At 48.5% G+C, this 26,862-nt stretch overlaps 1 protein-coding gene across 4 annotated transcripts; it reads left to right on the top strand.

Moving 5' to 3' along the window:
• Nucleotides 1-2,119: 2,119 nt before the first annotated feature.
• Nucleotides 2,120-25,288, top strand: PNOC (prepronociceptin). Of its 4 annotated transcripts, none has more exons than XM_014556326.2 (4): nucleotides 2,120-2,493; nucleotides 10,758-10,911; nucleotides 21,515-21,908; nucleotides 24,870-25,288. In XM_014556326.2, exons 2-4 carry the CDS (start codon nucleotides 10,786-10,788, stop codon nucleotides 24,959-24,961), a joined length of 612 nt encoding a protein of 203 aa, XP_014411812.1. In that variant the 5' UTR covers nucleotides 2,120-2,493; nucleotides 10,758-10,785; the 3' UTR covers nucleotides 24,962-25,288. The 4 variants fall into 4 exon arrangements, with proteins under 4 accessions (XP_014411812.1, XP_006181283.1, XP_014411811.1 ...); XM_006181221.1 differs by lacking the exon at nucleotides 2,120-2,493 and adding an exon at nucleotides 2,568-2,761 and having other exon boundaries at nucleotides 21,515-21,966; XM_014556325.2 differs by lacking the exon at nucleotides 2,120-2,493 and adding an exon at nucleotides 2,724-2,761.
• Nucleotides 25,289-26,862: the final 1,574 nt, after the last annotated feature.

The following is a 26,862-nucleotide window of genomic DNA, read 5'->3' as shown; positions in this document are numbered from 1 at the left end:
GTAAATGAGAGAAGTTCAGAGAAGTTAAGTGACTTTTCGCTCCTGCTTTTTCTTCCCCTCAACTGCAAGGGAAGAAAAGCATTTGGCCATCAAACATCCCGGAAATAACTAGGTGCTCAAAGGCAGGAGATTATTTAAGATACTTTTCTATCATGTGTAACAGAAAACTCGAATAAGTGGCTTCAACAAAATGTGGGGGGGGGGGTGAAAGTTAGGAATGGCTCCAGTGAACGGCCTTGTGGTCTCCACCCAACCTAGCTCTGGACTGGCCTTATGGCTGCCTTTAGCCAATAAATGCAAGAAAAGAAAAGGCGCGGGTCTCCAGAGGTTCTATATGCTCCTGCTTGGTGTCCTGGCTCGTGCTCACACCTCAGCCTTGCTGTGAGATCACACCAAACCAGCCTGCGGAAGAGGTGTGAGAGATAAGACCCAGGGAAGAGAACCAAGGTGCCCCCAGCCGGCAGCCAGCTAAGCTGCAGCTGACTGCAGATTCACGGGGGAGTCTAACTGAGACCAGAAGAACTGCCCTGCTGACCCCAGGCTAATCCACCAACTGCAGTAGCACCAGCCAAAGAAGTGGTTTGTTGTTTAAGCCTCAGACTTTGGTGTAGCCTGTTACAAAGCAACAGCTAACTGAACTGTAACTGCTAAGTGAAATAAATCTTTGAGTTTTTTCTCTTAAAAAAAAGTTGGAAGTTGGAAATCCAAGATCGGTGTGGCAGCTCCATAGTCATCGAGGTCCCAGAATCCTTCTATCTTTATGCACCATTGTCTTTAGTCCATGCTGTTTCATGATCCAAGATAGCTGCTGGAGCTCCAGCCATCATATTTTTGTTCCAGGCAGGAAGGAAAGAGGGCAAATAAGGAGCTTCTTCTAGTTGAACTGTCCCCCTTTAAAAGAGCTTTCTTAGAAGCCCCACCCAATGACTAGCAGCTTGATTCTCATTGGCTACCCTTGGCTGCAAGGAAAGCTGGGAAAAGTAGCCTTTTAGGGGAGCTCATTGCCACCTAGAATAAAATCAAGGGTACTGTTCAGTAAGGAAGAATGAGGGAATGGGTGCTGAGTAGGCAGCCAGCAGTATCTGCCACAGCATGTGTCACAGCAAGCTCCAGGCCCCAACAGACATCAGCATGACCACATGTCACGCTGATTTCTCAGAGTTCATAGTGGTGGCTTTGACCTGTAGTAACGAAGTGTAAGATTTGGGCGTAGAGACCTAAGTGGAAAATCAAGAGTATGCTGGTCTCCTGGACCCTTTGGTTGTGATTCCACATAGAAGGGAAGTTTTATTCTTAGAACACCTTGCTCTTAACCTGGGGTGGCTTTTGTTTGCTGTTGCCTGCTGTCTTCCTTTTTTTTTTTTTTTCATAAAGATACAATTCACCTAACATAAAATTCACTATTTCCAAGCACACAGTTCAGTGCTTTTTAGTATATTCACCGTGTTGTGCAGCCATCAGCAATATCTAATTCCAGAACATTTCCATCACCCGAAAAGAAACCCCATACCCAACAGCCGTCAGAGCGGATGTTTTTAACCCTTCTCCACCCAGTCTCAGGTTGATGAGAGAGCCGGACTTGCCACGTGAGACGGAGGAGTTTTTAAGATTCTCCAACAACCTAGGCTCAAACCCTGGGTTTCTGGAATATTGGTGGATCTTCTTGGGTGAGCTAAGGAGAAGGCCATGGTGCAATTCACCCACAGCAAGGAAAAGAGGGGTCCCCAAGAATACTGCAGAATCTAAATATTCCCTGCCTGGGCTGACCATGAGCTAGCTACACTGAGTGGCGGGGGCATCTTCAAAAGCTTCCAGGACTCCGAGGCACTTGGTGGTGATGCCCTAAAGTATAGTAGAAGCTTTAATAGCTCCCTGTTGTGACCACAGATGTTGACAGGGGATTTTTAGATTCAGTTGGTGTTATTTAACATGAAAGGATGGAGAGGATGCAGAACTCACATTTATTAATAGGTGCCAAAGACGAACAGAATATTGTTTTTCTACCACCACCATCCTGGAAGGCGTTATACTCATTTCACAGAAGGAGCACCCAAGGTTTGCAAAGAGAAGTAACTTGCTCAAAGCAGAATTTCAGACAACATCCTGAGTCTAAAATCTAAGCGTCTTTCATTGTGCTGGGCAGCGGGCACCTGTGGTGTGGCTCCGGACCTAGCCCGTGGCAGGTGGAGCCACTCCGCGGAGCGGCCTAGTTGTTGCTGCCTGTGGGGTGGTGACAGGAGGAGGGGGCTCATCGGAGCTCGGCTCTGGGCTTCTCTGTGCCAGTGGGAGCTCCCCTCCCTTCTGCTCGCTCCCTGTTCTTCATTCCTCAGGCGAAAAGGTTGCTCAAGGAGACTCCAGGACTGGGGTCTGCCTCGTCACTGTCACCAGGAGCCTTTTTTCCTTCCTGACTTGCCAGAGCTCCCCGTCAGTCCTCACAGCGCCTCTGGAAGCAAAGGGAAGGCAGCTGTGGGATCCTGGCTGAGCAGAGTCCAGGTAAAGCAGGCTTGGGAATGGACTGGTGGGGAGGTTGGGATGTCACAGGTCTGAGCACAGAGCCAGGGGGGTGGGGAACAGCCAGGAAGGATTGTAGGTTCTGCTGCTCGCTTGATTAAGGGGGTCAGCGTGTGTATGTGTCATCGAGGTGGGCAGGGAAGGGGAGGGCTGTGCGTGGGGGGTGGGGGGAGGTTATATAGGCTGGTGTGGCTGATACAGCGGAACTGAGCCTCGCATCTGAAGGAGCCCGGCTACTGACAGCTCCCAGGTAGGCAACTGCACGGGAACCCCAGCCCCAAGACACACTGCTGGGAGCCTCGGGAAGGAGCAGGGCATCAGGGCTCTCTCCCCAGCCCCTCTCCTTTGTCCAGGGTGGCTGCTGCTGGCCTCCCGTGAGGTTATTCCTTCATTTGTCTTATTTTCCGTGCTCGGATGGGAGGGTAGAGAGGGGAGGGCTGAGGCTTTTATCCTGAAGAGAGATGCAGAAGAGCTGAACTTGGAAATGAGGAAAAGTTTGGATTCCCCAGATGTAGCCCCTACTTGGTCACTGCTGCCAGTCGAGAAAAGCTGGTTATAGGAGTGAGGAGAGGGGAGGGGCAGGCACTTGGAGGCGGGGGACTTGCATTTCCAGGCAGCCCTCGGGAAGCCCCCACCCCTCCAGGCACCTTTGTGAGTGGTTTCTCCCTGTGGCTGACTTCCCTTTCATGGTGCGTTCAGCCTGGTTTTCAACGTATCGCTGAACTTGATTTGGATTTGGGTTTTTCATCCTGAGGAGACCCTGCTCACCGAGGCACGGAATACAAATCGCTAGTAATGATGTGGGGGGAAAGTCAGACCCAGGCGTTTTATGCTGCTGAATGGGGTCGCTGTGTGTGAACTGCACGCAGATTTCTGCAGGGATGACCTTGGTCTCCCAGACCCTGAATCCTTTGGAGGGTTCCTCTCTTTCTTTGCATCCTTCTCCTCCTGCCCATCTCTTCCACCTAAAGGTCTCCGCCCGCGTCCTGTGGAATACGACGTTCAGAAGTCATCCAAACTCTCTCGCTCTCGCCCAGCCTCCTTTTTCCGCTTTCTCTCTTTGTGCGTCTGTCTCTCTCCCTGCGTGTCTTGCTTCCCCTCCCGCCGCTACCCACCCCCTCCTCCCCCATCTCATTCTGAACATGGGCAAGTTCTGGGGGGAATTTCAAGTAAGGCAGGATGATTCGGGAAACGGACTATTTAAAGCAAGCTGCTTTGGACTTGAATACCCTGCTCCTGGGCTCCAACATCTGTGTTTCGCTTCCTCTCGAGCAGCCCATAATTGCCCCAATTATAACCAATAACATTGTTCGGCAGACTAACAAAAGATGAGCTTTGCATGGCATTCGCCAGCAAGCCTAAACCAGACTTATCAACATAGAGTGGGGGGGGGGGGGGGACAAGTAACTGCCTGGCTTCTCATCAAAACCTCCTAAAGAAATCACTGCCTGTGGGTGGCTGCTGCAGGCACGCTCCTCGTTCTCATTTGTAAAGTGTGGCAGGGAAAAGGTCTGCATGCTTCCACGGGTGCTGTGACACCTTACACAAAAAGCATTCGTGTTCCTCTGGCTGAGTCTTCTGCAAGGGAGGGTCCCTGGGAAGACGGCCCCCAGCCACCACCTTGGGAAAAGGAGCCGCTTCCACTGTTCCATGTGCTGCCCATCGAGGGCGCTGTGATGCATCCGGGGTCGTTGAGGGGTGGGTGGTGCAGTTCTGTTCTTTGAGGGGCAGCAGCTCTGGCTTTGTCAGCTGAAGGCTGAGGGTACTGGGGGATTTAGAGGATGCAGGAGATTTTGCATTGTCAACAAAGAGGGTAATTGCAATATTAGGCTCAAATCGGTGCTTTCTGGAGCCCAAGACAGGAACTGTCATGAAGCTATTATTCTGTATTCCATCAATCAGGTATTTATCATCTACACTCCACTAGGCAGGGGAGGCGCGCAGGGGCTCCGATGGATCTGATAGAGGTGATAATAACAGCTCTTTACGTTCGTAAAACGATTTACATCTTAGCGCTTTCACACCCATTATCCCCTTCAACAGCCCTGCAAGAGATGGTGTCATTATCTCCATGTTGCCAGTGAAGAAACTGAAGCTGAGAGGTTAAATAATTTGTTAAGGACATGGCAGAGATGGGACTGAGTCCAACCTTGCTGGCTCCTGGGCATCGCCCACCCTCTTGGGGCCAGGGGTGCTTACAAACTATCGGGGGTTGGGGTGAGGCAGCAAACACCGTGAAGTAGCTGCAGGACGGGCCAGGCTGGGTGTAATTAAGTCCTGAACTGCGTGGTCCAGACAGCAAGTGCTGGCGGAGTCTGGGGGAAGGCATGCTTGCTGCAGAGATTCCAGGGGTTCAAGACAGGCGGGGAAGGAGGTGGAATCTTGGTGGGCCAAGGGCTTTGGAAAGGGAGGTGGCAGCAGGGACAAAAGCCACAAAAGGAGGGCAAAGGAGTGAACGTTTATTGAAACTTACTATGTGCCAGGTAGTGAGCTAAACATGTCCATATGCTCATTTCATGCTAATAACACACGGACAGTAAGGATGTGAGGTTTAGGGTGAGTGTTCCATGCTTTTATCCACACGGTTCAGTCAGCCTTGCCCCACAGCTCCCACGAAGGAAATCTACCTGTTTTGAATCTGGGTGGAACTACTCATCAGATATTCCAGGGAGGGGATGGGCCCCTCCCAGAGAACAGGAGTCATTGTGACAGACAGCCCGCAGTGGCTTGAATGGCTGGGAGCTCATCAGGCAGACTGGAGGTTCTCAACGCCTCTATTTCCATGCCTGTGCGTCCTCTCACTATCCGACATGAATGAAGCTTTCCTCTAACCACAAACTAGCTATAAGATTTAGGGCACACCAATTTGGGGGGCAATTTGGTTTTCTGGGCATCTCCCTAAATAGCCGAGGATTACGTTTCCTCTTGATTTTCCGTGATCCTGTGGTTTTTTTCCACGCACCAGCTTCTGCCTTCCGCGTTGCAGAAACACAGTATCGCCAGTTCTGAAGGGCCTGGCTCGGCGGGTGATGTGCAGGGTCTCGGTCACCACCAAAATGTCAGCGCAACACCACCCCACCCCCAGGGCTCTTCATTCCCCCACCCCGGGGTTCAGAGCCAGCCTCCCCTGGGCTCACGCTAATCCTGTGCTCCTCCCCCGCCCACTCCCCATTCATCCTTTCGTTCATTCAGCGGAGAAACGTGTGCAGCGTTCCTGATAGGAGCCCGCAGTGCTGAGCGCCTGGAAAACAGACCCAGCAGCCTTTCCCCAGCTTCCTTAGAGCTCAAGGCCAGTGTTATTAGATGTTAAGGAGTTTCGGCCAGTGGTCTCCAAAAGGGTCCACTGGGCTCTGGGAAACTGAGGCTTAATTTTTTATGTTATCTTCCTTAATTTACACCTTAGTGGGTTTTACAATGTATATAACTTATCAATAAATTAGAAAGGTGGGCTCAAAACTGTTTGATTGCCGGAGGTATAAAGTTTAAGAAGTCTGAAGATTTCTAGTCTAGACCCATTGCTTTTTCGCCTGTCTGCATTTTCTAATCTTTCTGAAAGGAACGTTAAGTGATTTTATTCTCAAAGTAAATAAAAGCTTTTAAAAATCCATTTAAATTACTTTGACCGTGTATGGGGAACCATGGTCCAGAATCAGGAAGATCCAAGTTAAGAGTGATACCTCTCCAGGCTTGTGACGGCACCAACAAAGTGTCTGTTGCCCACCCCACCCCACCCCGCAAAAGAAACCATCACCCTGCAGGCCATCTCCTGAGCCCCAGCTGGGCTGTTGTAACAAGTGATCTGGCCACTACTAAAATCAAAAATAGTAACCATCTAATCCAACTGCCTCTTTTTTGGAGAAGGGGAAACTGAGCCCTAGGGAAAGAAAGCGCCTTGGCTCAGGATCCCACAGGTCATGGCAGAGCCGGGGCTGGAACCGAGGCCTCTTGTTCACTGATGGCCCACCAGATCCAGGCACACCCGTCTGTGTAGGGCGGGGACTTGCTTTGCCCCTCCCCTCTGCCTAGCCCCTCCTTCCAGGTGGAAATTGAGAGCAGGAGAGGGACCTTTTTGGAGGTAAGCATATTAGGCAGAGGAGGAAAAAAACTAAAGGAGCCTCAGTCATAGCTGGTGAAGAAGTAAAACTCAGTGCAGGGGTCGTATCCACATGGGATGGAGACATGGGGCGTGTGGAAGACAAACCCCTGTGCTGATGGGCAATGAAAAGTTCCTCTGGAAACTGAGGAAAGGCAAAAATAAAGAGGGAGTCATCAGAGTAGAGGATCCCCAGAGTTCAGGACTAAAGGAGGTCCTTAGAATGACTTCACCTACCCGAAGACAGACAGACAACTGCCGAGAGCACTGGGAGATCTGGTGAGAGCAGGAGCTTAGGAATCAGATGGGTGGGAGTCTCAGCTCTTCCAGTCCCCATTATTTCCCCTCTTCCAGCCTCAGTCTTCTCGACTGTAAAGGGGGGACAACAGCACATACCCCTGAGGATGGATGCTTATAAAGCAGTCAGCACAATGCCTGGGACAGAGGATGCTAAGTATAATAATAATAGTTGGATTACTATTAAATACAAGCAGATTCGACCAGAATTCACCAACCCATCTAAAGCAGGATCAACGTGTAGAGCTTATGGTTTCCCAGAACACATGTTTTAGAGTCAAAACACCTGAGTTTAAGTCCTGGCTCTTTCATAAGCTGGATGATCTAAAGCAAGTTGCTTAACCTCTCTGAACATACGTTCATCTAAAAAAGGGGGATAATATTAACCCTAGACTATAGGGTTGAATAAGAAAATAAAAACTCTTTTGTAACCTGCAAGAAAGATATCTACACATGCAATTGATGAGAAAGAGAGGACAGACACGCCTCTAGGAGAAAGGCTGGTCCCTCTTTCCTTCTCCACTAAATGCACTAAAATTACAGGCTTTCTCATAGGTCATAAGTCAAAACTCAATTAACTTTTAGCTTCAGCTAAAGCTTCACATGTAATCCTCCAAACAGATAAGCAACTAATTATATTGCCTCAGAAGCAAGATTACATGCAAATAGATTAAAGCTAAACACAGCGGTAGTTTTATCTTTATAAAGAGTGAGGTGCAATTAAATTTATGAGGTGTTATTACTGAAATAAAAGGTAGTTAAACATTTCTTTATTCAATACGAGATGTCCAGATTATAGCATCCCCACACAGGAGTGCGAGCTGAGTTTGGTTCACTAAGTGAACACGAGCCATGCAAAATTCAAAATTACTCAGGGAGATTGTACTGACTGATGGTTTCTATTGTACAAACAAAACAAAACAAAACAATAACCAAAACTGTTGTTAGACCCCATTTTGCAGGTGGGAAGACTGATGCTCTCAGAGGTGAAGTAACTTGCCCAAAGTCACACAGTTACAAAGTGTAAAGACCAAACATAAATATAACTTGAGTATTAATAAATCACTCACCTTCATTTAATCAGCATTCTCTGATATACAGAACTACAAAGAAAGCACACAGATGTCGTCAAGTACTTCTCAAAAACAAAAAACTTCTACTGAATTTTCAATAGTTTAAAATCTAACTTCACCTAGAACACAACTGTACCAGAGGTGAAGGGGTACCTAAAAGGACAAAATGTGGTCCCTTTCACAGGGATAATTACATATATCTTGAGCTTTTATTTATATTAATCTTATTTAACTATTATAAACCACATGTGAGGTTGTACTGGGTGGTGATTCTCATTTTAAGGATTCTCTGAATCGCAGAGGAAAATGAATAGCCCTGAGTAATAAATGGTTTTTAATGAATAGGTGGAGTCACTTGTTAAAAGTGAGGGGTAGAAATCTCTGGCTTCTTTTTACAGGATAAATGCCCCCTGGCATTGGTCAATCTATCTGTTTCAGTGCAGATGGAACATTCTTATGAAAAAGAAATAAAAACTTCAGCCTTCAGCATCAACTACTCTTTATAAACTCGTGCTGATTCATAAACAAGGATAAGAAGGAACCACTTCTCCCCGCACTGAATTGCTTCCAAGTGTTTTTCATTAAAACCTAAGTGAAAACACTTCCCAGGATGCAATGTTAGGGGATTATTATTAATCGCATGCCTTGAGTAGCCTTGGGGAGTGGAATACGCAAACTGGCTGAATAAAAATGATTTTCTTCTTTCTGAAAAAAAGTAAAATTTTAAAAAATTTAATTTAAAATAAATAAAAATTAAAGGTGGGACATGGAGGGGTAGGGAAGTCAGAGACTGGTGGGTAGGAGGTAGGCGGACCATGGGCTTGCAGGGAGGGTCAGGCTAAGGCCAAGTAGATTTGATAGGGTTTCCCCAAGTGCCAAGTCAATGAAGACCCACATTTCACATGCAGGAAAGGCTGTCAAATGGGACACATGCTACATGCTAAATGTCCCGGGAGCTCATCTATTTTCTTCACCTCTCCCTAAAAATCCATTTACCCAGAATTTGAGATAACGAGGAACAGCCAATCCACCAGACATTTCCTGAATGTGCAAGTTGCCACCGGTAATGAAGTTCATGAAAAACCTCAGCCGGAGAGCATTTCATTAACATCTGTCACAACCGATCAGCTCAGCCTCTGCACACATTCCGTACTGCAGTGTTGTATCAGGAAGGGAAGGAAACCGTCCCTTTCTCCTTCCCCATCTTCTGTGACATACAGGCACTGCCATCATGTGGCCGTAGAGAGCACAGCCTAGCCATTCTGGGCGAATTCTACAAGACTCTAGAAAGACTGAAGTTGAGTAGAATAAGAAACTTAAAGACAATTATCAAGTGAAACAAAAGACAGTCTCCAGGCAGCTCTCAATTTAAGACCTTTGCTTATTTGGCGGCTGCCTGGAACTCAAGACACATTTTTCATCAGAAGATCCTGTAAGTGGTGATGAGTTCCCCGAGGTGCCCCTAAATACACCCCAACTCCACATCCGCGAAGGAGAAGGGAGAGGGCGCCAGAGACAGTCCACTGTCATTTATCAAACTTTCTTGAGCATCTCCTAAGTGCCTGGCCCTATGCCGGGTGCCAGAAATACAGCGAACCTTAGAACGTGATCTCTGCCCTGTGGGAGGTCACAGGCCAGTGGGAGACACAGACACACAAGTCCAAGCTTCCTCATGGGTTAATGTTTTTAGGAGTTAAAATAACCCCGGGCACAAGCACAATATAAAAGCTTGTAAAAGAACCCAGTGCACAGCCTTCACTCAACAATACCAAACTCTTATTAAGGTAAGATTTATACACAGTGACATGCAGAGTGTAAATGTACACCTCAGCGGGTTTTTGGCAAATGCATACATCCCCGTGACCGTCCCTTAGTCAAGAATATTCACAGCATTTCCAGAAAGTTCCCTGTTCCCTTTCCGTTTAATCCACCAAATAAAGATGGTTCTACAGGGACCCAAAATGATACCATCCAAGAAAACAGCTTTCTGATTCAGGAGACTTGATCACAGGATAAATTTCAAGAGAAACAAGAAAAACTGTACATCTTTGTATAAAGAACATTAACTACTGATCTAATAATCATTGGAGCTATTACCTTAGAAGAGTCTCCATTTTTCAACAAATAACTCCACATGCCTGGTCCTGTGCTTTGCACAGAACAGCAAGGTGAATACATTGGCTCCGTGCTCAGGAAGATAGCTCACTTCTAGCAGGGGAAAGGACAAGGAACTTGGAATCTTCTCGAAAGAGCAAATTCTGGGCCGTGGGGCATTCCTGGCGGAGGATGGAATTGGGGTGGGGGATGAGTCACTCATAAATTTCCTATTTAAACATATTCACTGCACTTTGTAAAACGTCCCTTCTGGATCTCACCTTTGCAACAGTCCTGTGATGAGGTGGGTACCACCATTCCCCTTTAAGAGCTATGAAAACTGAGGCTGGGAGAGGCTGTCCTGAGGTCACACACTGGTAAGTTGCAAAGGGAGGCCTTCAGCCCCCCAGAAGTGCTTATGCAAGTGGGGGCCAGCCGAGTGGCAGGAATCACAGGGGTGCTCCCCCCAGGAGCCCAGACACTAGCCCCTGTGTGAACATTATGCCTGGCTGACAGGTCCAGGGTCACCAGCACCCTGGACAATCCACTCCCTCCTGGGAGGCGAATCTCGGGCCCCAACTGCGCTGTCCCCTCAGGAGCGTGTCTTTCCTGAATCCCCTGTGTGAGGGTCTCTGGCCCCAACGGGCCCCCACAGAAGGGCCGTTCTAATTGCCTCTCCTGTGTTTTAGCATCCTGCTTCCTGCTCCTTCCTGCACCATGAAAATCCTGTTCTGTGACCTCCTGCTGCTCAGCCTCTTCTCCAGCGCGTCCAGCAGCTGTCAGAGGGACTGTCTGGCCTGCAGGGAGAAGCTCCGCCCAGCTCTTGACAGCTTCAACCTTGAGGTAGGTCCAGGGGTGACCCTGTCTTCCCCTCCCTCCCCCAGAGCGGACCCAAGGTGAGAAACTGAAGCTACTACCCCCAGAGGGTCACGTGACCCTCCCAGTATCAGGAAACAGCTGTGGACGAGAGCAAACCCTGTCATCTTTCCGCTGGACCACATTCAAATAAGACCCACTCATGCTGCCGTCTTGTTCCCATTATTTAAATAATACATACACATTGTAGGGAATTTGGCAAATTCAGAGAACCACAAAAAAAGACAAACACACCTTTAATCCCACCAGAGAAAAAAAATCCTAGTTTTTTCACTTGCTCTATGACACCAGGATAAATATGCCATTTTTAAGTTCCTTTGTTGAACCGTTCCCCTCCCGTTGAACCTGTTTTGATATAGTAGACAATTCTACGATGAACACCTATATGCTTCTCTGTAACTTAAATTTCGATTTGAGCACTACCTTTCTTTCCATTAAATATGCTGCTTTCTTAGCTGCTTCCAATAGTCTGAAGAGTTACTCATCTCCTATTAAACCCAGTAGAACTCAACTATTTTTCTTTGTAGTCAGGCAAACTTCTTTCAAAAGATGTGATGTTTGAAACTCCTCACTCTTGAAAAACAACGTTGTGTCTACTTTTCCTTAAGGCAAATGTACAAATATAGAAACCAAGTGCTCATGGTGGGCTGACGCACTAAGGTGAGCGGACACAGCCCCCAGCCCACCCAATCACCTGGCCCTTCCCACGCCAGCTCAGTGCTCTTCAAGCCTGTTTTCTGAACAGTGATGACTACAGTGATGACTACCACATCCCGAAGAGCCCCAGAGAACCCATTCAAAGTTCACCCCTCATTCAGCCATCACGGTTTTTCTGAGCATCTACTTAAGTGCTGAGCACTGGGTTATGCAAGGGTCCCGAAGGTGAGCAGATGGATGGGGTTTGCGACTGGTGGGAGAGAAGACCCCACAATGCCTCCATAAGAGCCATTACTGGGCACCCAGGGGGCACAGAGCAGTGGACCCCAAGCTAGTCTAGAGGGGCAGAGGGGGCTGTTGGAGGAACTGAAGTCTCTAAGGAGACCTGAAGATGAGTGGGAGTGAGGAGACAGGGAGCCCCCGGTGCCCAGGGGCCCGCGTGGCAGAGGGAGGCGTGGGGGCCGGTGTGCAGTGCCTGCTGGGGGCAGGGGATCGGCATTTAAGGAACTGAGAAAAGCTGAGTTTGCTAGAACACAGAAGGCTCACGTGCCTTTTCTGTGCAGCCCAAAGAGGCTTCAAAGTTCACCCCAAAAAACGCTTTCCCTTCATCTTAGTAAACAGAGCAGACAACTTGTTGACACATAAACCAGAGAAGTAGTTCATTAAGCGATAATCTCGTAACAACCACGCCGTGAAGGTTCTGAGGTCGCAGCCTGGACAAGACTGAGAGTCGTGCACAGTTTCTGAGTCACCAGCTTTCATTGCAACCCTTTCCCTCCCACTCAGAAAGGCACTGGGACCTGAACACACATCTGTACTCTCATATTCATAGCAGCATCATTCACAGAAGTCAAAAGGTGGAAAAGGCCCAAGTGACCATCACAAGACGACTGAATAAACAAAATGTGGCATGTACAGACAATGGGATATTATTCAGCTTTAAAAAGGAAGGGGATCTGGGGTGTAGAGGGGAGGGTATAGCTCAGTGGTAGAGTGTGTGCTTAGCATGCATGAGATCCAGGTTCAATCCCCAGTGCCTCCATTAAAATAAACAAACCTAATTACCTTCCCCCACCAAAAAAATAATAATAAATTAAATTAAAGCGATGTATTTTTAAAAAGGAAAGAAACTAGACATTAAACAAATAAAATTAAATTTAAAAAAAAAAAAGGAAAGGAATCAAAACACAGGCTCCGGCTGGAGGAACCCTGAAGACATGTGCTGAGTGAAATAAGACAGACACTAAAGGACAAAAACTGTATGATTCCACTTAAGTGAGGTTCCTAGAGTAGTCTGGTTGGTGGGAACAGAAAATCGGGTGGGGTTTGCCAGGCGCTGCAGGAAGGGGAAACGGGAGTTAGTGTTTCATGGGTACAAAGTTTCAGTTTGCAAAAATGAAAAAGCTCTGGAGCTGGATGCCTGTGGTGGTTGCACAACCAGGTGAATGTACTTAATACCACTGAACTGTACACTTAAACACAGTTCAGACGGTAAATTTGATGGTACGTGTATTTCACAATAGAAAATAGCGTTAAGAACTCAACTGCAAGGCTAACTCTGAGTCTGCTCCTTTGTTAACAAAGAAGCATTCACAGATGTAGGTAATTTGTTTGTAACACATCACACCTGACCGTGAGGCACCACGACTCCCCCCTCCCCCACCCCCGGGACACCACGACCTTGGGGGCCCTGTTCTGAGACTACACCACTACCACGTGCAGATTCTCTCCAGCCTCCTGACTGCCATCTCGGGATCTGTCCTCACTCCCTTCTTCCTCCTCCTCCTTTGTACCATTGACTTCCATGCTGGGCAATTTCCTTCCTTCTTCCCCTCTCCCTCTTGCTCTTTCCTTCCCTCCATTCTCATGTTTTTTGAAAAAGCAAAGACGCATGTGACTTTGACCCCCTTGCTGCTTTCGGAGTCACCAGCAGCTCATAACCACAGAACCCCCGACCAATTTGCAATCCTCTCCTTGTCCTCCTTTGGTGAGCCCAGCTCTCTTCTCCACTCCAACTCTTCTTTTTCTGTTTCCTAATGGGATCCCGTTCCTCTTCCTCCTCCCTAAACACAGGTGATCCCCAAGATGCTCTGCTTCTTACCTCCAAGTCCTCTGTCCTTCTGGGACATCACTGCATCCCAGGCTGTCCGCTCTCCCCAGGTGGCAGGTGACTCCAAGGGTACCCTTCTCACCTCCTCTCTGCTGGGCTCCAGTCACTCTCCACAGTTCCTGGGAAATCCAGCTTTCCCTTCCTGGCCTTCCCATGGCTCCAGGAACTTGTCTGGTCATCTTAGGCATGCCTCCCGCCTCCCCGAGCTGATAAATCCTACTCAATCTTTGAAACCCAGATTAAGTTTCACCTTTTAGGGGAGAACGCTTCGCTAATTCTCCACCTGCCCCCAACTGAGCCAGCCCCTGGCTCCTTTGTTCTCTGACAGTTACTTGCACCTGCTGGTCTATCTCTCCCCACAAGGTCTGCGCTATCTTTTCTGATCAGTTTGGGTAACCCCAGCACGTGGCACGGTGTGGAGCAGAGCAGTACTTAGAAAACCTGTCCCATGGTAACTGTAAAATTGCAAGATGTCCAGTGTCCTCAGAGGTACATCCACTCTAGACAATGTGGAGCTTTCACATTGGTGTCTATCAAAGCCAGAAAAGAATTTGGAGCATGTTCCTATTTCTCCGTAGCATCTTAAATCTCTGGGGTCCCAACAACACTATTAGAAAATAGCTGGTGCTAGCCTCCCAGGGAGGGGTGACCCCTGCAGCGCCTGCCGGCCTCCCAAGGACCTGGCTGCCTGGTTGTTTGATTTCTAGCTTGTATTCACTTTGAACCTATTTTTTAAAGTTTTATGAAATGCCTAGAATTTAGGCAATTATATCTTATTTATTTCCAAATCACGCAAACCTTGAGTATGTCCGCACTGTGAATGATGGGGGAGACTCAGATATTTCAGCAAGGGTCACCTTGTTACCAGAGGCAAGTTCGTGGCCCAAAAAATCCCTGAACTCTTTGAAGGGTTTCAGCAAAGCATATTTAAAAGCCAGGTGAGGGAGCGGGGTCGCAGGGTACGTGTTCAGCTCGTGCACAATTCTCTGATCGGTTGATACTGAGGTAACAGGGTGGTCAACACTATCAACCCTTAGGCACCAGAAGGTCAGGGCCACATGCTCTCGATCATCAGGGAGTTCATTTCTTCCCATTGGTGGTGATTTTAAGCATCTGAAAAACTCTGGAAATATACATGAGATACTATTATCTGGTACTTCAGAGAAGAGCTACAGCAGAGGATATGGGGGAGGGGTCTGACCCTGGAAGGCCCCCCAGGGTCCTGATCAGTTATAACCTCCCCAACCCCTCCACCAAGTTATGTAGTCCTGAGCAACTCCCAGGACCCTCCGGACTGTTGGCCTCATCCAGAATTTCTTTATTTCTCTCTCCAGGTTGATGGTCCAAGGATGGCTGGCTTTTTTTTTTTTTTTTAGGCTTTTTTTTTAATTTTGGTGGATGAATGACTCATACACCCCAAACCACTGCAGTGCAGTGACCGGGGCTTTCGGCTAATTGTGAGTGATACCTACCCCATCAGCTTAAGTAGAAAAAACTAGATCCACTGAGTTGTTTTTAGAGACAAAGAAGGGGGTAACTACCAAGGAAGTCCTGGGGAAATTTATCCAAAACTCTATTATAAACAGCGGAAGAAACCAACTGCCTTCTGGTAGCCTTTCTGTCTTCTTTACATGACAGCTCTTAGTTGTTGACTTGCAGTGGGAGTTTCTTACATGTTTTTCTTTCGAAATACTCATCTGCTGGCCTGCCAGTGTTGGCCCTCAGACATTCTGGCAGAATCTTCTAAAGCAAATAGATCCCAAATGTCTCTTGGTCAGAAATGATTCGATTCCTTAATGGCAGAAACTGACAATCTCAATGAGCTGCTTCTTTTCCTTCCAATCGGCTCATGGGCTTGTTTCCCTAATTTTTTTTTTTTTTTTTACTTTTTTTTTTAATGGAGATACTGGGAATTTAACCCAGGACCTTCTGCATGCTAAGCACATGCTGTTCCACTTAGCTGTACCTTCACCCCCCATGTTTCCCTAACCTTTGGTCCCAGACAACCAGATAGCCCTTTGTTCAGTTTCCCCACAAGTCCAGCTTTACAGATCAATTTGGCACCAACCTAGGACTTTTCAGACTTTCCTCCACACTCTGGCTTAATATAGCAGTGCCATCAGTGTGGGCTGAGAAAATGTGTCCAGCTCGCTTAACGGGCCATTAACCCCTCTCTGGAAAGAGGCTGGTGGGTCCCTCAGACCCGAGGCGTAGGCATTAAGCTCCTATGCCCATCTGGTGCTACAAATGCTGTTGTCAATTTGGATTCATTTTAGCCCAAAACCTTCTCCTAAAGCAAGCGTTGAGATGATTTTTGTGAGTACCTAATGCATTGAACAGGATGCTGAGTCTCCGTACGGGCTATGCATCTGGTTCGGTCACAGAAATTCATTTTCTCTGATTGACACACAGCCTAATTACCATCTGGGCTCAGAAACCCAGCGGCTCACAGAAGACCTGATAGCCTCTAGGTTTAAGAACTTCTACCCGTTCCTGTAAAGGAAGGAGCCAGCCCACACGATGTCCCTGGGGCTCCTATTCTGTGAGGATTGGACCAAGTGTGCTCAAACGTCCATTTCAGCTCTAAAACTCTCCATTCTGCTGGCTTTCCCAGTGCTGCCCGTGCCTTCCTCCTTTCCCCTTGACGCTGCAGAGCAGGGCTTCTCAGACACACCACTATAGACATTCTAGGCTGGATCATTATTTGTCAGTGGAGGGGCGCACTGTCCTATGCATTGTAGGAAGTCTGCCAGCATTCCTGACCTCTACTCGTTAGACAGCAGCAGCATCCCCTGCTCCCACCTGCTGTGTGATAACCAAAAATGTCCTCAGACAGCCAAATGTCCCCAGGCCTTTGGTGGTGGGGGGGGGTGGTGGCAAAATTGCCCCTAGGTGAGACCTACTGCTACAGAGCAATAACCCCAAAGGACTGTGACCTAGAAGAATGAACTACAAATCGGTTCTACTCGGTTTTCCTCAAAGTGTTTCAGGAGCAGGCTAAGTACAGACCCAAGTGACTCTTTCTTGGAAGGAGTCTCCAAACACTACGCTCCATGCTGGCTTCTTTCTCGTCAGAGCAAGTTACAAAGCAGGATTTCTCAAAGTGTAGTCCAGCCTAAGGTGCTTGAAAATGCAAACTCCTGGGCCTCGGCTTACGGCTTACAGAATCAGAATCTCCAGGGGGTAGACTATGAATTTTCATTCCAACAAACTTCCAGTTCTTAAAGAACGCTCAAGTGTGCAGCTCTGTTGTTCTAAAGGTCGCCCTCCCCATCTATGGAACGTGCCTGTCATTCACTCTTACCCAGTGAGTTTGTGGGAGTGAAAAAGTGGTTTCTGTATGTATTTCACTGAGCTGGCACTAACGACGTCTCGGTTCTGTGAGCATCTCTGAGAAAACTCTAAATGGAAAAGATATTCTCAGAAAAGGCTTGTGTATCAGGAGGGGCCAACACCGCCACCTCCGGCCGGCAGGTGGGCTGGGCAAAGGTGCTCCTTGGAAACCTTCCCAGTGAAAGAGAACAGCTCTCCCACTGTCTCTGTCTTCTCTCTGGTCCAGCAGAAAATGAGCAATTTCCCCATCAGAGCCTTACCTTTTGGTCTCATAGAATCCTTATTTTCACACTATTCGTATTGAAAGCACAGAGAGGCGGTTGAGTAGGAGGTGTTCTGGGCTGGGACTTGAAACATCTGAGTTCTTGTCCAGGTTACACTGTTATCTCATGATGTCGTGTTGGACACAATACTGAACCTCATCGCAACATGCAAACACTGACTACGTGTGTGGTTTCTGAGCCTGGGCAAATATCAGAGTTGTCTTAGCTTTGTAAAAATAAGTTTTAAACCCTGGTTCTAGTCTTCAGAGATTTAACTGGGTTGTGAAATTCTGTGTTTTCAAGAGTTTTGCAGATGATTTGGATTCACACCCAGGTGCAGGATCCACTGGACAGGTGTTGCCGAGGCCCCTCCTGGCGCTAGGATTCTCTGCAGTGCTTTGCTCATGTACAAGAGAGCTGGGGCATCTCCCAGTATGGCCACTGGGTGACCTCAACTGCAAATTCCCTCCTTTCTCTCCTTGATTCTCTCCATTTCACATTCTCACTATGGAATCCACTTTGTATTCCAGCTATGAGATGCCTGGAATGCATGCACATCCTCCCTAGAGCACAGCTTACAGCCAAGTGAAGAGGTCCCCAGCCTGGAGTCCACAGATGCCCATCCATGGAGAGACTTTAGAATATTGATGAACCCTCTAAATTTGTACTCAAATGTGACATGATGAGCATTTATATGGTGAAAGGGTGGGTTCATAGCTTTAATTAGCTTCTCAGAGGAGTCCACAAGCCAGAAAGGGTTAAGAACCCTGGTCTAACGGGACAGACAAGTAATCAAGTAAACCAAGAGCGGCAACAGGGTGACAAGTACAACATCAGAAGCGTGTGCTGAGTGCCGGGGGAGTTCAAGCCTGGTTGCAATTCCTGTTCTTCCAGTGACTCTTCCTCATCTTTTAAATTTTTTTTAACTAATTTATTTACTTATTGGTGGGGGGCAGGTGATTAGGTTCATTTATTTTCAGAGGAGATACTGGGGAATGAACCCAGGACCTTGCACATGCTAGGCATGCGCTTTACCACTTGAGCTACATCCTCCTCTGCTCTTTTTTGTATTTAAAAAAAAAAAAAATTTTTTTTTTTCCTCTGTCACCCTTAGCTAAATATAAAGTGGCCTCTTGATTAATTCAGCTCAGGGCAACAAATCTCTACTGAAACCCTCCTACTCACTGGATGGAGACGATTCCTCATTGAGTACAGTGTGACCCCTGGCTTGTCCTATTCTGCTGTGTGAGGTGTTACAATTACACTAAGCAGTCACACTTCCACAAGGACGATACAAAGTTCCGCGGGAGCACAGAGGCAGGAAAGAGCAGGTCTGGCCAGGAGACCAGAAGAAGGTGTCATGGAAGGGTGGCTCTGGAGCTTGGCTGGCCCCAGAGGATGGATGCAAGGAGGTCATTCCATCAGAGGGAACAGAGTGAGAAAAGGCATGTGGTGAAGGCGGGGGAGCTTGGGGGTGTTGGAGGTACAAGGAGCAGCCCCACACGCCTGAAGGGATCGGGGCATCGTGCAGAGGATTCAGAAAGAAATCTGAAAGATGGGCTAGGACCAGACGGTGGAGGAATTTGAATGCTCTGCTCAGGAGTTTGGAGTTTTTCTCTAGACAAAGACAAAATATTGGACAGTTGTGAATAAGTAGCGATATGATTAGATCTATTCTTCAGGAAGATTGTTCCGCCAGGGACATAAAATGGCTTAAGACAGCAAAGATTAAAGATGGAGAGGTCCTTTAGGAAGCCACTGCACCCCAAGAGGGACTTAGGCAGAGGTGATGGAGCAGAGGGAGCAGACTTCCAGACCGACTGGATGGAGGAAAGGGGTCGTGAGAAGGGAGACATTGGAGAGAAGCCCAGGGTTCTACACTTGAGTCAACTGGGGAATAAGGTGCCATTCAGAGAGAGGCGCAGGGAGACGGAACAGGAGGACAGACTTGGGGCAGGGAAAGTATATCAGATAAGAAATAAATTCACCTGCTAGTAACAAACACCTTCGTAAAGTGACATCTTTAATGAGATGGAAGAAGTCAGGAGGTGGCCAGTCCAGGGCTGGCCTGGCAGCTCCTTCTCCTCACAGACTCCTTATCTTTCTCCTTTACCTGTCTCCGGCCGCCTATGGCTTCCATCCTCTGAGTCACCCCATGGTTTCAAGGTGGCCCATTGAGCGCCAGCCAAAATGTCCACATTCTAAGCTGGAGGCTGGAGGAAGGGGAGGAAGAAGCAGAAAAAAGATGTTCTTCCCAGATAAGTCTGCCCGTTACTTTCCAGAAGACCCACCTGGTCATATCCATTTATACATCGTTGGCCACCTCTGTCTACAAAGGAGGTTGGGAAACATACCTGTGGCCTTCAGGAAGAAAACACGTGTTCTGTTGGCACGGAAGAAGGGAAATGGGGACAGAATGAGCAATTGGCAGCCTCTGATACAGAAGGGAAAGTGAGCTTTACTCTTAGCAAATTGCGTTTAATGTGCTGGTCAGACGTTTTGATGGAGAGAGGGGACAGAGATCAGAGAAGCGTCTGGAGCTCAGGACATAACAGGGGCCGGACACAGAGACCCAGGAGTCCCTAAAAGAAGTAATGGGCAAAATCACAGAAATGAACAAAGTCCCCAGGGGGCAGATTGTAAAGAGAGATGACAAATTTAAAGACAGAATCTTAGGAACACAGGAGGAAGGAGCTCAAACGACCTGAGCGGTGACTGCGGTATCAGAGAATTTTCCGGAGGGTGTGGTCCACGTTACCAAACACTGCAGGTCAAGGAGGAGGAGGCTATGGAGGTGGTGACAGGGAAGTCACCAGAGGTCCTCAAGAAGGCAGAGATAGTGGAGGGGTTGGGGGAGGGGAAGCAGATTTCAAGGAACTGAGGGGAAAGTGGAAGACGCTGAGAAAGGCACTAGCACAGTCAGCATCGTGGAGAAGCCTGGCAGTGACAAGAGGGGGTCAGGGTCGGGAGGTAAAGGCTTGCAGGAGAAGTAGGAATGAAGGAAGTATGTTTAGGGTCTGCTGGAACAGGCTGTGAGGTCTGTGATTTAAGCGGCATACGCGTCTCACTCCTTGGTTAGGGATCTGGTTGGAAACCTTGCCGGTTAAGGCATCTGTGCCGCTCTGAACACCCGGGTGAAGGTTTCTGCCCCCAAAAGAGGGCCGATGGGGCAGTCTTCTCACACCTGCACCTGCCCAGGCAGAGCAGTAACTCTTGATGCCCAGAAAGCCCAGCTGAAACTCCAAGCTTTGACGAAGGGCTCTGCAGCTTCCTGTTGACCGTGACGTCAAGGGCAGGTTGAAGTGGGGTTTTCACCTGGCGAAGGCCAGAAACAGAGGAGCATTTGGGCTGAAGCTGAAACAGCTAATGGAAAAAAGTTGGAGGCAGAGGCTTCCAGGAGAACCAATCAGAGACGGAAACGTGGGAGGGAGGGGCCAAGGCCAGGACCAGCCTGGAGGGTGGGGAAACATCACAGTCAGGTGGTCTAGATGAGAAGTGGGAGATGCCTGGAGACACAGAGCAGCAGCAGGGGTTCCTGGGAAGCTGGTGGGTCTGCTGGATTGCATCTGATGTTCCCAGATTGCCTAACCTGCCTACATCCCCAAGAAACTTAACCCCAGTTTTCTATAACTGATACACAGATAGTGATGACTAGTGTATGCAGGGTGAAAAATGACCACCACCAAGGTTGATCTTTACCTGATGACCTTAAAGTAACCATGCAGATTTAACTACATGACTATGTGCTTTGACACCCCCAATTTCTTAAACCAATCTGACCTTTCCTAAGCCTAGTAAGCGAACAAGATAAAATTCTTCTTTACAGGTGACCCTGATGAGCTGTGTTTGGCTCCAAAAACCTAACTATGGCTATGACTGGGTGCAGATTTGATGCACTCATTCTGTCAATTTGCTGTGTCACCTGAGGTGGATTAACCTCACCTCTCTGAGCCCCAGCTTGCTTTGTTAGTGAAATGAGAGAGCTGGGCCAGAGAGTTTTTTGTTTCTTTCCAACTCTGAAATTCTGTGAACCTACATGTAAACTGTAAAAGTGACTGCCTGTAAAACGGCTGCACGGCACTTGAGGAAGATGATTCAGAAGCATTTGCATTGGAACCGAAATAGACAACAGAGGGTCTTCATCTCATTGCCTTGGACTAACAGATGGCCCTGGTCCTTCTCCTTCCTCCCACCTCTGTCTCTGCAGCTGTGCATCCTTGAATGTGAAGAAAAGGACTTCGCCAGCCCTCTCTGGACTCCGTGCACCAAGGTCATGGCCGGGGGCTCCTGGCAGCTCAGCCCGGCTGACCCAGACCACGTGGCCGCTGCTCTTTACCAGCCAAAAGCCTCTGAGATGCAGCATCTGAAGCGAATGCCCCGCGTCCGGAGCCTGTTCCAAGAGCAGAAAGGGACAGAGCCCAGCATGGGTGAGGCTGGAGAGACGGAGCAGAAGCAGCTGCAGAAGAGGTTCGGGGGCTTCACCGGGGCCCGGAAGTCGGCCCGGAAGCTGGCCAACCAGAAGCGGTTCAGTGAGTTTATGAGGCAGTACCTGGTCCTGAGCTTGCAGTCCAGCCAGCGCCGGCGCACCCTGCACCAGAATGGTAATGCGTAGCCGGAAGGGGAGCCCCTCCCAGCTGCACCGTCCACTTCAACCCATGAGTGAGTTGGGCCCAAATGAGCTGGGGGCAAAAAGACACCTCCTCCACCCCCATCTAAGGCTTCCTCTCGGGCCTGCCTGGGGAAGCTCATGAGCCCCCAGACTCATACACACACCCAGACCACCTCCAGGTGTTCAGCTCCCAGGAGGCCTGGGAGGTAAATCCACCTCCCTGCCTCCTGCCCACCCTTCCTCTGGGAGCCAAGATTTTCTGGGGTTGCTCCTGACCACTGCCATTAAGAGATTGGTTACCATGGGGATAATAGTAGTGTGTTAAGATAACTAATTCCTCTATAGCTCTCCAGGAGCTTAGTTACTATGGGGACAGTTAAGTGGACCGAGCCTCCTATCTGGTTGCCATAGAAACCATTCAGCTCACCTTTCCTCTGAGACTTTATCCCTGAGAACCAAGAGCTGGACCTACCCTTAACCGTCCCCGGAGGCTGATTTCTGCAGCTGTGATGTTGCTCTCTCACCTTCAAAGATGGCTTAGCTCTCTCTCCTCCTCCCCCCTCTACATCTCAAGGTGACTGGACTCCATGGAAACCGGTAAACGTTTCCACTCTCCACCACCCTGTCAAGGAGTTCTGGGTAGGACCAGTTCCCATCAGGACACTTTCTGTTCTTCTTTCTTCCACACATCACTTGTCTGTCTGACCACTCTGCCAGAGATGGGCTGCTTTTTGCAGCTGATGGTACCTGAGCGCGACACTGAGGATCTGGCCCAAACGACCTGCGTAGCTTTTAGAAGAGGGGCTGAGGGAGCATCACTTTTTCTCACTTTTTGCTCCTTCCCAGGTGCCATTTTTACTGTGTGTGTGTTTGCTTGTTTGCCCTCATCCCTTTCTCCCTCCTCGTCTGTTCTTACCCCTGCAGGTACTTTTATACACGTGCCCATAATACAGATCGGATAATAAACATCAGCGATCCTAATTTATTGCCCAGTCATTACAGACTCAGCTTTCCTCAGCCCATCAACCTGCATATAACGTTGTGTGGCGTAGGTAACTAGCAGAGTGGAATCTTCTGAAAATCTAAGAAAACCCCAAACATCTGGGCATATCACATGTGGGGAATATAACAATCGGCAGGGTCTCGGACCTCTTTTTAAAGCCTAGAAACTTTCCCTAATGGAGAGAACCCATCAGTTGGTCAAAAACATTCCCAAAACATTATTACCCAAGTGGGGGCTTTTCCCTGACTCAGAGGCATAAAAGGAAAAAGTCTGCGTGCGCTGCTTTATTCTGCTTCCTGTACGTCAAAGGTAGCCAGATCGGGAATAATCTCCCCTCAAAGTATGTTAATACACATGTTCATCGTTGGCACCCATACTCCAGCAGGGAGGCAGCCCACGTCGCTCTTTGCAGGTAGGCTGCCTCGTTTGCAAAAGGTCCACTGCCAAATACGGGTATAGGTATTAAATTGTGAGGTGAAGGTTGCATGTTTATTCTAATAGAATGACTAATCTCAGATGGCCCTGAATTCACCTGCACTGTTCTTGAAGTCAGACTCTTGGATCCTTAACAAGCATCCTATTTCTTCCTAAGCAATATCTGCAGGACCTAATGGTGGATCTTTCAGAACTAGCATGGATTGAATTCTTTCAAATCTGCAAGGCATTCTTCTTTAAAGTGACTCTTGGTGGGGAGGGTATAACTGAAGTGGTAGAGTGCATGCTTAGCATGCACAAGGTTCTGGGTTCAATCCCCAGTACCTCCTCCAAAAATAGATAAATGAATAAGCCAAGTTACCTCTCCTCCCACCTAAAAATAAAAATAAATAATGAAGTGAATCTTAAGGGATGCTAACTCTGAACTGCCACCATTTTCTTTACCTAAAAACAGTTTGAAATCAGTCACGTTAGCAAGAATCAATTTATTAAAAAAAAAAAAAAAACTATTTGAGCCCCTATTCAGCCAATTGGTTTTTCTAGTTTTCTATTAAGCTTCCCACTGAGCAGTACTGAACGTGACTGGTAACCGGCTTCTGTCTGCAGCTTTGTTCAGGATGTAAAGTTCTTGATGGAAACGCCGAAGACGTTAACCAACTCATCTGGGTATTACTGATCACTCGCCAACTGCAACCATCTCACTCATGCTTTTCCCCCACACATTCATGGTTGCTGAGTTCCAATGCAGATACGTATCTATGAGCCCTTTAAGCTGTCTTTTTTTGTCTCTCCGCACCCCAACCAGCCCCATGCATGCTTGGGGTCTCTCCACAGTGGAGGCCACCTGTTGCCAGGGCTATTCTGGACTTCCGAACTCCTCTGTACTTAGAAGGCTGGAGGAACTGGCGCCCCCTAAAACATGGGATAAAAACCCTACTCAGAAAATGTAATGATGTCTGAGAAGGGAGGGACCTCGAGGTGTAGGACCAGTCCCAGATAGACTCGTGAAAAGTGGCCAACTGGTCTCCGTATCCACCATCCCTTCCCCTGTTGCTCATTCCTCCTCTCTTCTGCTACCCCAGACCTTGAACTTCAAGACAGTGGAAAGTGAGTTGATTTATTCCTGGTGAGGAATGAGTGAAGTTAGCACTTGGAATATGAGAGAGCCAAGAACGAGGGCTTTATTGAACCTGAAGGAATGAATTACTACACATGGATTCCAAATACGAGGGATGATAGAACTGTTTCCAGGCAGGGGGCCTATCCTATGCCTTTCAAGTCCCAGCCCACATACCTCTGCTTTATTCTGCTGGTCCTGCCAGTGGACTCAGGGCCAAGGAAAGCAGGTGTGTAGAGGGAATCAGGGACCCCTTTTTGCTGCTTTAGGCACTGTTTATTCAATGTAGAGTTTTTCTTTGCCTCCTTTCTATTGCTCAGTCACTAGGGCAAATAGGATGGATGGAAGGGTCAGAAAAACTATCGGGTTTGCTATTTTAATCGTTTCTGTCTCCCCAGGTGTCCAGGCAATCCCCAAATCAGCATGTCTCCAGCCCCAGACCTGCCGGACTCGGCTGGGAATCAAGATTCCTTCTTCCCCAAGGCACTGAGGCCTCCAGGACCCCACCCCCAGGGCCCAGCACCGCCCTGTCTGGTTGTCTGTCCCTCCCCCTTCTCCCCCCACGGCATGTTTCATGACAACCCTGTTGCTACATCAGAGTGTATTTTTGTAATTCCTCCAGCTAACATCTAAACAGCCCATCTTCCCTTCTCACCCGCCTCTTCCCTCTTCTAGGGCGGGTTAAAGGAACAGGAAATCAAGCCTGGGGTTTTGACTTGTCACTGCCATAATTTGTTTGTAAAAGAGCTGTTCTTTTTGACTGATTGTTTTAAACAGAGATTTCTCCATTAAACTTCTACTTAGAAAATGGTTAATACATTGGATGGCTGTTTTTAAATGACGTAACTGAGAAACAGACCCCAGACACACACACCGTCAAAGCTGCCTCTCTTGGTAGGCAGAGACCAAAAATAAGCGGCATCTCTGTTTTCTGTGAAGTGTGCCGGGCGAGATCATCTCGTGGGCATAAACACCCGACTGGCTGTGTCCCCAGATCCAAGCCCACAGCTGTGTGAATGGATGGGCGGGATATAGGGGGGGCCTCATCCTCAGTTTCTGCCTCACTAGGAATTTGCATTTTTAACAAGTTCCAGGAGACGCAGAGCCTGACAGTTTGGGAACCCTGGATTGGGTTTCAATGGACACGAAACATATTAAGATGTGTAATGATCAGTTCAGCCAGGAAACCCCTGGTCCACCCAAATGCAGTAACCAAGGAGAGTCAAGCACCTACAGAACTCGACAGGGCCATGGGAAATCGGTAAGGGAGAGTCAGGCACTCTGCTGGGGCCCTGGGGGGCCCTGGGAAGGAGGTGGTGACTGGAACCCAGTGAGAACTACAGCTCCCTCTGGCGGTCAGTAGGGAGACAGCCATTCATACATTGTGCAGGGCAGTAAGGGCCGCGAGATTCCAATACCCTTGCTCCTCTCTCCTCCAGCCCTTCAAACTCCGGCCCAGTGTCTCCTGTTGGTCAAATGCAACCGGAAGCCAGAAAGTTAGCGGGTCCCCCAATGCAGCCATAAAGGGAAGCCTGGGAGGGCCCAGGGCTGCAAATGGCCAACGACCGACCCAAGGGCAGTTAACTGGTTTGTGGGGAGGGGCGAGGGGTTGGGAAGGGGAGATGCACTGACTGCAGTGGAGCAGTGATTCTGTTCCGGGGCTTTCTTAGACAGGGCAGAGCAAGGAAAAAGGGAAGGCGGAGAAAGAAACCCTCTGTTCCACCCCAAGGTGAGGGAGAAGGAACACCTCCCACACCAGCCATCCAGGCTGCTGAAGCCTGCCCCACTCCCGCCTTGGACTAGTCCCTGGGTCTTCTCAGGATGGCCCTTGGACCTGCTCCCAGACACGCCTCATGGTCCCAGTTTAAACTGCATAAAGCAGTCCTGGTGCTACCAGGGTAAGACATCACTTTCTGCTGCCAGCTCCCCTCCCACCGAGGCCAGTTTTTAACCCGCCATCTGGGCCATCACAGGACACGGAATCCATGAACTCATGGAGCAGCCTGTGCTGTTCCCTGGGGACAGAACTCATTGCATAGGCAGAGTGTGACTTATTTTCTCCTCGGTCACTTGCCCGCTCCCCAGCAAACTCAGGCACTTGGCCAAGAATATTCCACCCACCTTCTCCCCCTCCCCCGCCTGCTGCTGTCAGTACAAGCAGTATAGAAAATGGTTACTGCCTGGATTACAATCCCAGTGCCACTACGTCCCAGATTATGACTTTGGGCAAGTTTTAAAATTTCTGTGCCTCACTCTCCTCATCTGTAAAATGGGAATGACAACAGTAAGTCCTTCCTGGGGTTATTCGGGTAATCCACATAAGCACTTGGCCCCGTCCCCGGTAATGTTGCGTCTTGTTCTTATAAGCAAGTGAGTCTGTGTGCTTCGCCC

This window comes from Camelus ferus, chromosome 31, assembly GCF_009834535.1.
Source record: "Camelus ferus isolate YT-003-E chromosome 31, BCGSAC_Cfer_1.0, whole genome shotgun sequence".
Lineage (NCBI taxonomy): Eukaryota > Metazoa > Chordata > Mammalia > Artiodactyla > Camelidae > Camelus > Camelus ferus.
This window is presented reverse-complemented; position numbering and strand designations above follow the sequence as displayed.